General features: G+C 39.3%; 1 protein-coding gene across 1 annotated transcript; it reads right to left on the reverse strand.

Moving 5' to 3' along the window:
* Positions 1–301: 301 nt before the first annotated feature.
* On the reverse strand, positions 302–7,075 carry LOC110713100 (cyclin-P3-1-like). Its single transcript, XM_021891560.1, has 3 exons — positions 6,511–7,075; positions 4,108–4,520; positions 302–1,097 (listed from the first exon to the last, which is right to left on the reverse strand). Exons 1-3 carry the CDS (start codon positions 6,556–6,558, stop codon positions 845–847), a joined length of 714 nt encoding a protein of 237 aa, XP_021747252.1. The 5' UTR covers positions 6,559–7,075; the 3' UTR covers positions 302–844.
* Positions 7,076–17,054: the final 9,979 nt, after the last annotated feature.

Genomic DNA, 17,054 nt, shown 5'->3' on the forward strand with positions numbered 1-17,054 from the left:
TTGGATTAGGTTCAAATTATATGGAGGTTTATTTGGATTCAATTTGGAAGGTTTGGAGTTGTACTTATCATTTCATCAATTATTTTGGGGACACATTAGGTGTCTATAGTGTCTCCCTATTGTAGAGCTCAATGGCAGTAGTTACTTAACCACTGCCATCATATTTCTTGAATGTTGACATTGCTGAACTCACGAGCTACATGTATGGATATACGTTCTATAGAACTTTTCATTGCTATATAATAAGCCCAATTCAAATTTGCAATAAAGAAAATGTATGCAAAATACTAGAATTGCACTCTTTGTGATGTAATTCAAACTTCATTAAATATATTTTTACAATACCATTTAATTTGGAAAGTAGACTTCTGTAGTTTGAGGACACTTGTTTTGGTCATGACCTCTAATCGATGGAGCCTTCCCAACTGAAAAATAGGAGGTCCAGCATGCTCCAATCTATCAGTTCATGTTGAAATTGCTCTCCAAACACCCTTACTATGTACAATAATAGAGACACAAAAGAATTCGGGAAATATGATCAATACAATGAAAATTCATGAATGCCTTTTCTACAACTCAAACCCATGCCCTCTTGACACTTCTACGTCTAAAAGAACACTAGCAAAAGAATATGAGGGGAGGGGGTGCTCATAAAACAATTACAAATGAACATGGAATGTGATTGTACAACCAGAGAGAATAACATAACCCAAATGTAGGTTCCATATAACTGGGCATCGATCGAACATAATTCTCTGCTGCCAACGCACGATAACTGTACACAGGTTGTGACACGGCATCTACTCCTAGACTTCTTATCGAAACAATCGTAGTGATCAAGTGGTCATCTAGCAACTGGAGTCTTGCGTGGGTATTCGTCCTTTTTTGACCAACTATCTTTAACACAACATGCTTTGGCTGACCAATCAATATGACATCCTTCGCCTTCTTTTTCCAATAATAAACAATATCTCCTGAATGTATCTTCGTTTACTTGAAGCCTAAAATCTATGCTAAAGAGTAATTTCATCTCCAACCTGTTTATTTCTGAAGTGCTAATACCTCCAACTTTAGCATAGTATGCATTGTTAAAGGATCTGCAGATCAAGGTAAACTGTATTAATCAACAAGGCAATGCAACTTGCAAAAATATATCTAGATTGTTTCTCATTTCAGCCATAGTTATCATGATCATCTTCAGAAGTTAAATATAATCACAATAACCAATCTATAAGACAATACTTATGATAAGACATATCCGGCAGGAGAAATGAATGAAATCATAGTAGGCAACATTATATAGCATAGAATTATAAGGTTAATTTTTAAATTACCACCAAAAAATATATCCATTTTCAAAATAACCACCCGTTAAATTTTTTATTTTATTTTACCACCCCTTAAATTCAAAATCTACTCATTTCAAAATTCCGGTGAATTTTTCTTATGTAGGCCCCACCCAACGACTCTTAGTGGTGACCAGAAGAAGATGATTAGTAGTAGTGGCAATTCAGCCAACAAGTTCTTATTTTTTTTTTTAGTTGTTTTATTTTGGTTTTAGGTTGTCTTGTACTCAATAAACTGGTTGAATGGGAGGTGGAGTAAAGACAGGGTTGATTGTAATGCTTAGACATAGGCATTTCTAGCCGTTGGGTGGATCCACATAACAGAAATACACCAAAATTTTTAAATGGGTGGTAATCTGAGTAGTTTTTTTAATTTAAGGGGTGGTAAAATAAAAATAAAAATTAAACGGGTAGTTATTTTGAAAATGGATACATTTTTGGGCGGTAAGTTAAAAAATTTACGATTTATAATTATGAGATTTGAATGAAATTATATTAAAAAATCGGTGCGTTATAAGAATAATTGAGATGAAACTAGCATAAAAAATTCTTGTATGACTAGAGAACTTGTAATTTTCATTTTCATATGGATACATAACCTAACAGCCACCCCACACCCCTGCCAACTAAAGCAGGTGGAAAAGAGAAACCCATCAATCTGCAATATCATTACCATTGGAGAATCACCTGTGACTCTAATAGAGCAGTTGAAAATTGCAAGAATTAATAGAGAGCTTGATCAGCTTTGACTAAACTTGTTATAGCAGAAGATGGATCAAGGACGCATTTACCAGGGTAAAGCTAAAAAAAGGCACTATACCAAATCAATATCTCATTAAATATATATCTCCTACATAATCATGATTAGGTCCATAAGAAGGTAACTGGAGCAGACAGAACATACTCCTCCCCTATATTATTATTATGGGCTGTTAGTTTCCTGAACTACAAGTGATGGTAAGGCAGTTATGTAAGAATTATCCATAAATAACTTATACTTCCTCCATCCGTTCTTTTCATAATTGAAACAAAGGCAAGATAATGTTTCCCAAAGCACAATTTTAATCTTAAACATCTCTATATCTGTAAACAAATTGATATTTTGAACATCAAGACGAATTTAATAAGATCCTTGTTCCCAGATGACTTTTTTTCTTCACATATAAATCACAACATATAGTAAAAAGAGTGTGAATAGTACAACATTGTTGCTGTAATAAAAGAATGGAGGAAGTATTTGGAAAACAGAAATATCAAAGCAAGCATTTAGGATGCTGTAGCCTGTGGAAAGAATTAGAAGTTAGAAAGTATCATGCTACACTTAAAAGAGGAGTATTATTTAAATAGATGTCTCACGTCATTTGTCAAAAAGAATTATTTGAGAATGGGCAGGTGGAAGCTTTAGTAAAGCAGCATTGCCCCTTGACCCCTTCCATGATAAGTTTTTAGACCATTTCTGACTGTATGAGCACATCAAAGGGTTCGGAAAGGTTTAATCAATAAGAATATAGGTCATTAGGTTGTGTGATATTTTTGCTCCCTCAACTCCTATTATGTAGTTGGAACTTTTTTTTTTTCCCGTCACCTCAGTTATCTGCTTCTCAATATTTTAAGTGTGTATTGTAACTAAAGCCCTATAATAAGCAAGGGATGGAGTATTGTGAGCAGTACTAGGTAGCTATAGTACTAGGTAGCTATCTGGTAGTTATCTGCAAATAAAGATGATATACTATTGGCACACGTGACACATCCTGAAAGAAATTGCAGGATTTAATGTCATGTTTTAAAACTTCCCTCTTCTTGTTCTTTGGTAAGTTTTAAGACAAATAAATTGAGAAGAGTGTGGCATGAAGGCCAAGAGCTGATGAGACATGAACAGGAATATGGATTTGGATTAATCCAATTAGAAAGTGAAAAGGGAAACATTGCTCTGCATGGATGAATAATTTAAGATAGTGCCTAATCATTTAAGAAAAGAATACAAATCTACCTTAAAGGAGAGCTGGTCTCTAAAAACATGAACTAAAAATAGATCCACAACTAATTTCAGACAAATTCAGTACACATCATCCTATACAGAAGAATTATGAGTGCTTAAGGAAAATATAAAAAATACTCGTAAAAGACAGTTACTTATACTTGAGTAATATTCACAATATAGTACATACTGCTAAACTTGCTTGAGTAATATTCACAAAAACCTAACCCACTTTAGCAGAATTTCAAATGTGGTACGCACAACAAAAATGTGCCGTGTGGCTATGTCTAGAGGCTTTAGATCACATTCCTTCCATGTGCGTTTTCTAAAACTAGTCTGTCAAAGATACATCTTTCTAATTTAGGTTGTGTTAAAAGTTCTCTGCTAGAATTTCCTATCAAGGTCAAAGGTCCTTCGTGGTTTTAACAATCTTTTGGAGCTGTTGTGGGATCCATCACCTATGTGATGTGAGAACCCATAAATAGTAGGATCGCAGAAATGAGACCTTCACTTAAACAGTCACAAGGAAGATTTAATTCAATGTGTTTGTTAGTCACTTTTTTTTTTTAACCGAAACAACTACTCCAAACCACTATATCTACGCGATTAACTCTCTTAATTGATTGTCCACATTACATGATTATATTACCAGCCTACTGTACAGAAGTGACAGTTGTCTCCGATCACAATAATGCACTTTGCTAGGATGTATTTCCGTATGATGCAACACAAAGTTTTGGATGTATGACAGACATTAATTCATAAGAGTGGTGCAGTACTTACGCGTCGTCAACAAATTTTGCAGCCACCATAAGACTAGTAACTAGAAGCCGGTGGATGTTGAGAGAAGTTAAGTAAGTCTTTGTTTGTTGGAGGTATCTATCCACATAAATGTATGCCACGATGAAACAGGATGGACTACACCCTGCATACTTGAACATTCGGTCAAAATACTGTTGTATGCTGACAGGTGGGGCTCTTAAACCATGAAATACAGTAAGGACATCATCAATTTGTGCTGTCTCCAACAATGTTTCATTCTTTTGGACAGAATTGTCGAGAAGAGAAGATAGAAGTGACAAGAATCTCGGTGTTCTCAATGATCCTTTTCCATTTTCTTTCAGACCCAATTTAAAATAAGTATCTGATCCAACATCATCAGCATCAAAGGCCAGTGCTCCCATTTTGAGGCATAGCTGCATTGATTAAAAGAAGAATGTAAGAAAACCATATAAAGAACTTAATGTTACCATCATAGTCTAAATTAAGCATCAAAAGAAACCCTGACTCGTACATGGCACTATATATATATATATATATATATATATATATATATATATATATATATATATATATATATATATATATATATATATATATATATATATATATACTTTTCCCTTAAACTAGAAGATATTGCTGATCCTTAGAGAAAGCATTAAATAAATATTCAATTAATAAGAAAGACCATTTATTGAAGTACAAATCATTGAATAAACAATTTGAGCTTCATTTTACTTTAGGGCACAATTAGATTATGAAATTTAAGTTTATGAAATCTAGACTCCAAAATATTCAATTTCATAAGATCATTTTAGTGAGCTTTACTGCCTATTTTTTAGGAAAAAATCGATCATGTCCAACACAATCAATCAATTAATCAAAGCCATAATTCCATAAGTGGGGTCAAATCCCCAATCCAAAGGACCAAAATTTAATGAACAGGCATAACTAATTAGCTAGTAGTTCAATGTTAAGTTAGCTTAAATATGATGCAGTAACGTTGATTCCTTGAGTTCTGGAAGACCAATTATAGTAAGTTTTCTAGTTGGTACAACGCCAGGTGCAATTTAGTTGGTTCTCAACTATACAATGTTGATGCTGGGTCATACCCTCTATAACCTTTAGCTGATTCTTCCTAACAAAAACCATGATTTAGAGTGGTGACGGGTACACGCCTTGGTTGATTTATTCTACTTCATGCACATATCAGTCAAGTTGTTTTTTTAGTTACAGCTACCATATAGTTAAGGCTAGTAGTACGAAATAACATATCAACAACCATAAAAAACCCAGTGCGGCCATTTTACAGATACCAAAGGGGCATTTGACGGCTGTCACGAAGAATTTTGAGACTACTTAATATGTGCAGCCACCTGAATTACTATAGATAAGCTAGATATGGTAATTCAGACCCGCAGCAATAATTACATCAGGGTTTTGAGCTACAAAATACGGCACATAGCCGCATAGTACCAATCTATAGCAGATCCAAAATGAGGCAGAAACTACATTGGGGGATCAAGTTACAAATAACAGTAAACACTAGCCCATATTCATATTACCTTCACTTTTTTTGAAGTGTATTGAACAGACTTTTGGAAAGAATTTGATTCAGTGATATCTAAACTACTTCTTTGTTCCATAAAGGATGTGATGCTCTTCATGACTAACCCGAGATAAAAACAGGTTTGTGTTTTTTATTCAGCAATGTTGGTTAGCGGACCCCACTTATGGAACTTAGGCGTTCAACCATAAGATGAATAACTAAGCTAATCAGCATGTAGATAGAAAAGAAGCCTTAGTTAATCAATTTGATAGTAAACAGAATTTGTTTATCAAATGGCAAAATGGTAAATAAAACAATATAAATGTCTGTAATCATGGTATTTTTCCGTAAATATATCGACGTGGGACCATATTTAATTTATTTACAATTTGATAAATTTTATCAATTTGTTTATCATATTCATAAATTTGTATTTTCTCGTAGATAATAAGCAAATATTAATATAATCACCGAATTAATCAAGAAATCAACTGACTTAACAACAATCACCCAAAATCCAAGACAAATTACACATTTCATTCAGCATAACAAGAATCAACAACTACTAATTCAAAACCCCATTATAAATAAAAAATATAAAACCAGCGTATGCTATTTCAGAAATATTCGAACAATTTTCAAAAATTAATTTTGAAGATACACATTAATCTCCCATAATTTCTAAATAATAAAACACTACTTCTATAAATATATTGAACCACGTCAGAAAATAAAACAGATAAACACGACAAATTATCACCCAAAAACACCGACAGTTAGATAAACAAAAGAAAGTACAAAAAAGGAAATATTTGAATGCTATAAAAAAACAAAAGATTCGACCCATTTGAACTTACGGATTCAGTAGAAATTCGGGTATCAGACAGAGGAATTTGCAGCGGCATTGTGGGGTAATGGCAGAATTAGAAAGAAATGAAGATAATGAAATCAGGAAGAAAAAAGAGAAAGAATCAGGGAGTTTCCATGATTCTTGAAAAGCGTATTTAATGTGTAAATTAGTGAATTAATTTCACCAGCAAGAGAGAGAAAGAGAGAGAGGAGAGAGAAAATAGTAGTGATAATCACTCTCCTGATCTCCTCTCTTTCTCTTGGATGTGGATGTGGATGTGAGCTGGGACACTTTACCAGAAAGAGAGGGAATAAGATAGAGAAACAATGCTATCTTTTATTTTATTTTATTTTTTTTAATTTTAATAATTTTAATAATGTATTGTAATTCCACCGCATTTTCCTCAGTTGCATCTTCTTCATCGCTATTACCGACTATCTTTTTGTCCACTTTCCTGCCTTTATTTTGTCTGCATTTTTTAAGGTTTTTTTTTTTCTTTGATAAAAATCAAAGATATACAACATCCTCTACTGTTCTACTCCTCGTATGTTATTACTCTTTCTATCCCTATTGTTTTGTCCCATAGCTGATTTTTGAATCAACTTTAAATAACTTTGACGGTAAATTCCCAGTATAAGAGATAATATAGTTAAGTGAGATCTTGTTGGATTCGTCGAATTATATATTCTTTTAATATCAAATTTTTATAATTTTTGCACCTATAGATCTTGAGATACATATATTTTAACATGCGTTTCGAAAACCGTGAAAAGTCCAATGGAGCAACAAAAAAAAAAAGGGAGTACTTGATCTACATATGTTTTGTAATCATATTACTTGCTTTATTTTTCTTTTTTGAAAAATTTTACTTATAACAATATTTTATTATTTATCTCCCCATTAATTATCACATTATATCATATTTAATATTTTTCATATTCTCTGTGCTACCCACGCATTCTCACTTTTTTATTTCTTTTTGACAAGAAGATTTAAGAAAAAGAACACACTGACACAAAAACTAAAAAGACGAAAAATGGAAATGCCTATGACGAGCCCGAACAGCCAACCAGTGAGCCGGAAAAATCCATTTTCTTGGAACCTTACGGATAATGCAAACCGAAAAATGCAAGAGAAAACCGTGAATATTCTAAAGTAACCATAAACATGAGATATCCCCATTCCTATTAAGACGGAGGGAACCCCACTTTAATCATAATATAATACAATTACTTTCCATTATTTTTCCTAAAACTCCATATTCGGAGAAATAGAGTAAGTACTCCATCCGTTTTTTTATTTACATCATTTTCCTTTTAAGAATGTTTTTTTTTAATTGCATCACTTCTATATATAGTTGTCTTCACTCAAAACAAATAGATCTGGTCTGAATTTTTTATGGTCTGATCTGAATTTTTCTGACCTGGTCTTGTTTGATCTGATTTAACAATTTAAATAAACTTTGACCGCATTTTAATAATAATGTATAAAGAAAAACATTATTAAAATAGATCTTGTTAGATTCGTCTCATCATGAGTCTTTTAAATATGTATTTTTATAAAAAAAAAAAATTAATACCTAATTAACTATACTTAACAATAAGTAAATGGTAATCAAAATTTCTAATCTGGTCTGATATGAATCTTTCTGATCTGGTCTCATCTGATCTGAACTTATTAAGGAATAAGCAATAAGTATCCGAAATAAGTTGAAAAGAACAAGTCATATATTTTATTTTCTCTCTCTTGCTTTAAACCTCACTCAAATAATTTATCATTTCTCTCTCTTATGGTCCCTACTACTCTCTCACACATACTTTTACTTTCATGGTACCTGTTTAGGGTAATTTTACCCCGCCACGTGATCCAATCAGAGGATGACACGTGTCAACCCCAAGATGGCCCAATGTGGACCTAACCCTACTTGACACGTGTCACTCCAGAAACCTGGGAGAAATGGCGGCCTTCAGGCCCAAATCCCAAGAAAGCCGCAATGTGGCGCAGCCCACCAATGATTAGGGTTCAGTGACCTAATCAGGGGCACAAATCCCAAGAACCCTATAAATAGGGAGATTCCCCTCTTTTGGGGGACACGTTTTCACATTCTACCATTTATTACAAGCTGTCCCTGTGATAGAGACATATGAGCTTGGAATCCGAGCAAAGACCCACCTAAATTTCCACACCTTTTTCTCTCCCTTCAAGTTACTAACTTGTGCGTCGGAGGCGGAGCACCAACCAACCAGTGTCTCCGTTTGTTTTGTAGGTACAGCTCCCGCCGAATCAGTCTTCGCGTTGTAATTCTCCCAAGGGACAAAAACACCCAAAACATTTGGCGCCGTCTGTGGGGAGAGTACCTCGAAGATAGTTCAAAAGTCTGTACCCCCTAACCGTCTGGGCGATGACCCAGAAGTCTATACAAACCAGGAGGATGAAGATCCCCAGGTCGAAACCTTTACAGCCGATGATGGCTCTCTCAAAATCAAGCGCATTCGGCCCAGAGACTCTCTAGAGCGGGGTGCCTCCCAGGCGGGTGCAAATCGACCCCCTGGGCAGCCGGAAGGGGAAACCATACGGCAGCTGGATCAGCACCTGTCACCCAAGACGAACTCATGAGATTCATGACAAGTTTCAAGGGTGAAATTAAAGAACTAATCAGTCAGAGTCGGGCTGGCCCAAGTAGGGATCAGACGGCCAAGAAGACTCCTCTGGAAAAGGGAAGTCAGTCAAAGATCGGCAGGCAACTCCTCATCCAAAGGAGAAGGCAGCCGGGACCATTGATTGGTCCAAAATTCTTTTTCCCAAGAGGAATACCAATAATACCCGCCGGACTCAACAGCCGGTGGGAAGTAAAAAATCAACTCTTGATGCCCGGGAAATCATCAACCGGAAGAGAAATCAGCAGCTGTCTGAGTCGGCTTCCACGTCGAACTTTCCTGACAGCTTCAACAACACCTCTGCAGGGAATGAACTCTCCCTTCATGAGAGTCAAACAGGCGGAAATACCGTCCATTCTGGCCCTCAGATGATTGGAACTGTACCGTATGTACCTACTCAGGTCTACGGTCAGTATCCCCCTCACTTCATGCAGCCGGCTCTCTTCGGAGGTCAGGCGGCATATCAAAATGTCCAGCCACTAGACTGGCAGCTCCGTCAGGGTGAACAACCTTTTGCGTTCACCCGGGAGATAACTGAGGCTGCACAGCCGGCCAAGGTTAAGAATGTATTGGTAGGTACCTATGATGGTACCACCAATTCGGAAGATCACCTCATGGCATACACCAACCTCATGTTACTTACATGGGTTGGATGATGCCACTTGGTGTCGATGCTTCCCGGCTACATTGAAGGGCATTGCCCAACAATGGTTTGGCAACTTGCCAGCCGGGTCCATTGACAGTTTCAGGAAGCTCGTCTTCCTGTTTGCTTTCAACTTCTCAATGAACATCCCTGCTAAGAAAACAAGTCTTGACTTGAGCACCGTTAAGCAGGGAGAGAGAGAAGGTTTGCGCTCCTATGTCAGGCAGTTCAATCTTATCAGAATTCAGATTCAAGGACTGTCTGATGAGGTTGCTTTTACAGACTTTTTTAAGGGTCTGAGAGACGGGTCGACCTTTAAGTTCGACCTAGTCAGAAAAGGGGCCTTCACTTTACAGGCGGCCCTAAGAAAGGCGAAAAGCTATATTCAAGCAACCGACCTCTGCTCGCCTGGTAACCAGTCGGGCTCTAAGAAGTCCGACAAGCAGAAAGATAGCAGGCCTGCTCAGCCGGCCAAAAATAAAGAAGAGAGCAAGAAAAGAAAAGAAATCTGGGCGGTTAATGACTCTGACCATCCGTCCTAGAAGAAAAATAAAGAGTTTAAACTGTATGTCCCAAAGTACGAGTTTAACAAGGACCGCAACTTGTAGACACCCATTTGTGTCTCCCCAAAACCAAACCCAGTGATGAGTGCCTTTCACGTTGAATCATAATCGAATGAAACGAAAGTGTGGAAAGGTCTAGTGTTGCGGAAAGTTTTATTTCTTTTCTTTTCTCTTCTCCCTGTTTTTGAAAACTTTATTTTTAAGAAAACAACCAATCCAGTTTGGTTGGTCCATGATATGGGTCCAATAGTGGTGTAGTTGGATGGGGTTTGCAAGGACCTTTCCAACGATATATTATAAGCCCAATTCCAATGAATATTGAGGAATTTATGGCCAATTTACTAAACTGGGCCCGGTTCGAGCTTTAAGTACGACCCAATGATCTATGGGAGGGCCTAATATGATTTATCATTCCTAATGTAATTAGGAATAGTTTTAGTCTTCTAGAATCTTCTAGAAGGTCTTATAATTCTTAATTCAATTAGGATTCTTTAGAGTTTTAATCAAGATCAAATAGCATTTTCGACTGAAATTATATTATTTTATCTTCTAGTACGGGAAATTTATCAGATTTTCGAAAATGCGTTGAAATCCAAATTGGCGTCCAACCCCAGGCCTTGGCGCCTGGAATCAGGATTGGCGCCTGGCGCTAGCCACTGGTCCTGGCGCCAATGAGCCAGGGCTGGCGCCAAGTTAGTTTTGTGGTCTTCAGACTCTGTTTTGATAAATTATCTTTTTTGGATGATTTTATCTATAAATATCGTATCAAAAACTCCGGTTTCATTCATCAACAATCACTTTATGAATTACCAATAATCAAAATTATTCATCAACTCTCTCTTCATCTACATCATTCATTCATCAATTTTCAATAACATTAATCTTTTAGCATTCTGTTCTAAACTTTACTTTTTTCATACAAAATTCTGCATTCACAAGATCTTGAAACACCTAGCCATATTCGAATTTGCCTTCGCCCTAGACGTGAAAGGTTTTAATTTCTGAGGGTTTGGTTCCAAATCTTTCTTTCAATTATTTAATTTAATTGTTTGTTTATTATTTTTCCTTAAAGTTACTAACGCGTGTATTTTGTAATTAGAAAAAGGTACGAGGCATCCAAGTAAGTAATTTGATGGTTTAATTGATTTTATGATGTAGATATCATGCTTAGATTGTTCTTTTGATGATTCCTAGTATCATGTCTAGGGTATCTTTAATATTAAGTATGATTAAAAGTATGATGCTTCCAATCCTCTTCCTAATATTTATGATTATTAATGATGATGATTATTATTATGTTGCTTGATATGCATATTATTATTGTTATTGCTTGATCACCTTTTATTGCATGTTAAAGGGAATTGGTATTTGCAATCACGCTTAATAAGATAATTTAATAATCTTGTTAGGTTAATTGTGATTATAATTCAAGTGATCGCCAATAATAGTTTATTTGTGCATTAATATTCAACCAACATAGATTAAACAGGTTTAGGGTTAATCTATTGATTGTATGTTAGTCAGAAAGCGCACATGAATACGAGCAGAATAAAGTAGAGGCCTATTATTAGGGCAGGTTCGATCTCTTTTAGGTTGGATTTGTACCATCAATCCGGAACCCTTATTTGGTTCATGACCTTATGGAGTTGGCGATCTCTTGGATCGTTAAGGGGTGTAACCTTCACCTCGTGAACGGTTTACAAGTTCCTTAAAAACTTGTTGGCGACTCTTTTGCTCTATCTTCTTCCCTTTTGGACGCCACCGTACTTTAGTGTATGATCATAGTGGGGTTCAAGCTAGTGGGATTTTAAAGGCTTGAAATTATTCCCTACACAACTCCATCCTCATGGAAATTGAGGATCGGCTGTCCCTAGAGAAGCCGAATCCAATGAAAAGTTCCATTCAATCAAGGAACAAGAGCAAATATTGCCAATACCATGAGGAGGTTGGCCATGACACCAACGACTGCTTCAGCCTTCAACGGGCGTTGGACCGTCTGGCTGACAAGGGGATGTTAAATTCCTCTATTTCTAAGTCCCCAGCGGGGCAAAGAAGAAGAACAAGGGTCAGTCCTCCAAGACTACCCCCAGCCTGCTAGTAGTTCGGATACCGACAAGGAGCCGGTCTACACAATAGCAAGCGGATTCTCATGTGGTGGCCCTACCATCCGGGGCACCAAGAGCCATCTTCGAAAGATGGACAAAGATGATGATGGGCAGGCGTCCGCAAGCTCCTCCTTCCCAGACGTCTTGATCACTGAGAAGGATAGGGGCAGCGTCCGCCGTCCGCATGATGACCCGGTCGTCATTGAATGTAAGGTTGTCAACCAGCTGGTTGGACGGATCCTTATTGACAACGGCATCTCATCAGACATCATTAGCCTCTGGTGCCTGCAAAAGCTGAAATACAATGTCAGCAGCATGCATCCGGTCACCCACCCCTGGTTGGTTTTGGGGGTGGGATGGTCTACCCAGCCGAAAGAATTGACTTACCCATCCGGCTGGGAGAGAAAGGTCAGGGACGACATATTGTCGTCAGATTCTTGGTCGTGGAGGAGTTGACCGCCTACAACATTATCCTTGGACGACCAACTCTCAACGAAGCCAAGGCGGTGATCATCCCGTCTCTCATGCTCATCAAGTATGAGAGGGATGACGGCTCTATTGGTTCCTTGAATGGGGATCAGAAGACAGCCTGGGAGTGCTATCTCTCTGCCGTCAAAGATACCGTGGCCCTAGGCGGCCAGGAACCAATAGACCTTGACAATGTCAAGGATGCCAAGCAAGTACCTACCCCACCAGCAGTCCGGAAGAAAAGAAAAGCACCTCTGCTGGTGGAGGTGAAGAAAAGAGAAAAAATAGCAATCACTGACCGGTGAACGGTCAGACGAGCTCCGTCCCCAACCGGCTGGTGAAAACATTGATCTCGCTCTGGATGACGGCCGTCCAGAGCGTACTGTAAAGGTTGGGATGGTTGCTCATGCTACTTTGGGTGCAAGCTTGCACCTTTTGCTGAAAGAATTCAAAGACATTTTTGCCTTTGAAGTGGAAGAGATGCCAGGCGTCAGCCCGGATCTCGCCGTCCACAAACTCGCCACGGATCCCAAAAAGAAGCCCATCCGGCAAAAGAAAAGAAACCACGGTGAGGAAAGAAGTCAGGCGGCAGCTGCCGAAGTTAAAAAGCTGCTAGATGCTAGGTTCGTTCGGCCTTGTAATTTCCCCGACTGGGTGGCCAATGTGGTCCTTGTTAAAAAGCCGAATGGGACCTGGCGCATGTGTGTTTATTACACTGACCTCAACAAGGCGTGTCCAAAGGACAGTTACCCGCTTCCAAAGATCGACAGTCTGGTCGACTCTACAGCCGGTCACGCCTTAATGAGCTTTATAGATGCCTACTCCGGCTTCCATTAGATACCCCTCTGGAAGAAAGATCAAGAGAAGACGGCCTTCGTCACTGATTTGGGGTTATTCTGTTATACTGTGATGTCGTTTGGCTTGAAAAATGCGCCTGCCACTTTTCAACGGATGATTAATACGGTCTTCATTAATCAAATTGGGAGAAATGTGAAGGCGTATACTGATGACATGATAGTCAAATCCAAGCAGCTGGCGGATCACCTTGCTGATCTCCGAGAAACATTCACCACCCTCAGGCGGCATAAGGTCATGTTAAACCCCAAGAAATGCGTCTTTGGTGTTGAGTATGGGAAGTTTCTCGGATTCTTGATTGATCAAAGGGGGATAGAGGCTAACCTCGAAAAGATACAGGCAGTGATTAACATGAAGTCACCCCGTTCTATCAAGGAAGTTCAGAGACTAACCGGTTGTCTGGCCGCCTTGGGGAGGTTCCTCAGCCGGTCAGGCGACAAATGCCTTTACTTCTTCCAAGCAATCAGGAAGAAGACCAGGTTTGAATGGGGGGATGATGCTGAGATGGCATTCCAGAAGTTAAAAGAATATCTACATTCTCTACCCAGGCTGGTCAGTCCCTTGCCTAGGGAGACGTTGTACATGTATTTAGCCGTCTCAGATCATGCCCTCAGTGCTGTTCTCCTTGCTGAGCGAGACGGCGTTCAGTTCTCGGTTTACTTCATTAGCCATGTCCTCAAACATGCTGAACTCCGGTACCCCATGGTTGAAAATTTTGGCCTTGCTTTGTATATGGCATTCAAAAAGCTGAAGCCTTACTTTCTGGCACATCCGGTGGTGATTTACACCGACCAGCCACTCAAGCGACCAATGTCTACCTTGGAGTCATCCGGGAGGATGTTGAAATGGGCTATTGAAATGCAAAGTCTTGAAATCACTTACGAACCAAGGAAGGCAGTGAAAGGTCAGGCGTTTTCCGACTTCATTATTGAAATGAACCGTCCGGTGGCTCCGGATAATCTCGATCAGGTTTGGAAAGTGTATGTAGACGGGAGCTCTACAAAGAACGACTGTGGTGCAGGTGTAATCTAAGAGTCTCCTGAAGGGGACATATTTGAGTATGCACTATGCTTCAAGTTTCAAGCCTCTAATAATGAGGCGGAATATGAAGCCCTGCTAGTTGGTATACGTATGTGTAAGGCGGCAGGGGCCATGAAAATTGACGCCTACTCTGATTCACAATTGGTCGTTAGCCAGTATGAGGGAAAATATGAGGCAACTCATCCGGCTATGATCAAATATCTTCAGGCAGTCAAAGAAAAGGTTGGGGCACTTGAGGAATTCCGTCTAAATCAAGTGCCTAGGCCGGAAAACAACCAGGCGGATGCGTTGTCAAAACTGGCATCTTCCGCCTGCCATGATACGCCTCGGTCAGTCTTCTAGGAAGTGCTTTGAAAAAGAAGCATCTGTGAAGATCCCATTGGAACTCTAGATCGAAGCTCTACCTGGATGGATAGCATCTAAGCCTATCTTTCAGACGGTATGCTTCCTGATTCGCCATAGGAGGCAGTCGTCCTAAAGAAGCGAGCTGCAAGCTTCGAGTTGAGAGACAGAGAGCTCTTCAAGGCGGGGTTTCTTAAGCCCCTGTTGAAGTGTGTCACCCCAGAAAAGGGGAAGGAAGTTCTCAAAGACTTGCACTCGGGATTCTGCGCCTTCCACATAGGCGGCAGGTCCCTAGCCGTCAGAGCCAGACGACATTATTTCTGGCCTACTCTTGAGGCAGACGCCAAGGAGTTGGTGAAGAAATGTGACAAGTGCCAAATATTTGGCAAACTTATTCACCGTCCGGCTACTAATCTGACGGCCATCCACATCCCAATCCCGTTTGCGAAATGGGGCATGGACATTCTAGGTCCTTACACGCTTGCTCCAGGCGGAAAGCGCTACATCTTGGTGGCTGTGGATTATTTCACCAAGTGGGTGGAGGCTGAGGCGGTTAAGAACATCAAGACCTCAGACGTAATTTCCTTCATCTGGAAGAACATTATCACCCGGTATGGGGTACCTATGTCTATGGTGTTCGATAATGGTCCTCAGTTTGAGACGCCTCAGCTCAAAACTTGGTTGGGAGATCAAGGAATCTCAAGCTGTTTTGCATTAGTCGGCCGACCCCAAGCAAACGGCCAAGTTGAAGCCTTCAACAAACTAATCTCAGACGGCATTAAAAAGAAAATTGAAAGAGCCGGTGGTTTGTGGGCAGAAGAGTTAATCCATGTCATATGGGCCATCCAGACAACAGCAAAGGGGGCAACCGGTGAAATCCCATTTCTCATGGTTTACGGTGCTGAAGCCGTCTTGCCCATTAAACATTACGAGCCGACTCTCAGAGTCATGCTATATGATGAAGAGGCAAACTGGGAAGCAATGCGCCTGGCATTGGATTCACTCCCAGAACTCAGGGGCAATGCTGCCTTGCGTCATGAGATTTACCGTCTGAGAATGACCAGAGCCTACAACAAAAAAGTACACAAGCGTCCCTTGAAAGTTGACGACTTAGTGTTACGAAAAATGGAGGCAACCGGTAGGGCCAATGAGCTGGGAAAGCTTACTCCAAATTGGGAGGGGCCCCTACCGGATCTATGAAGAAGTAAGGGACGGCACCTATCGCTTAGAAACTCCAGACGGCAGGCGCCTGCCTAGAACTTGGAATGTAGACAATTTGAAAAGGTAATACTTCTGATAAGGTAAGTTTTTTGTAAACGGTGAGTCAATTAATGAGAATTCAGACTTTGTTTGCAAAATTGTTTTGATTCTCCGCCTGGGTAATACTCAGACGGATTTTTCATTTAGCTAATTAAGTTTGACACTTAGTAAAGGTTATAACTGCTTAACCGCCTGGGTAATACTCAGATGGATCCACTAAGTTTGATACTTGGTGTGACCTAATAATTGCCTGTCCGTCTGGGTAATTATCCAGACGGACTTTTTGTTTAACTAACTAAGTTCGATACTTAGTGTAATTCAATAACGTTCGGCCAATGCTCCGATTAAAAACTAAGCACAAAAACGCTTAGTGGCTATACAACCGGTCTTAAACAAGACCAAAGGCTAAAATGGCCGGATGGTTGCTCATTTTATAAAATCGTCTGTCCCAACATGGACAAAGGCATCCGGCGACACCCCTCCGGGTGCAATCATCGCAGAGAACAGACTATTCGTCGGTTCTACATACCTATGCAGACGGCAAAAATTGAATGACCGTATTAGTCAACTCATAGCCGTCTGACCAGAATAATCTGTGAGGAACGATCAAATTACCG

This window comes from Chenopodium quinoa, unplaced genomic scaffold, assembly GCF_001683475.1.
Source record: "Chenopodium quinoa cultivar QQ74 unplaced genomic scaffold, ASM168347v1, whole genome shotgun sequence".
Taxonomy (NCBI): Eukaryota; Viridiplantae; Streptophyta; class Magnoliopsida; order Caryophyllales; family Amaranthaceae; genus Chenopodium; species Chenopodium quinoa.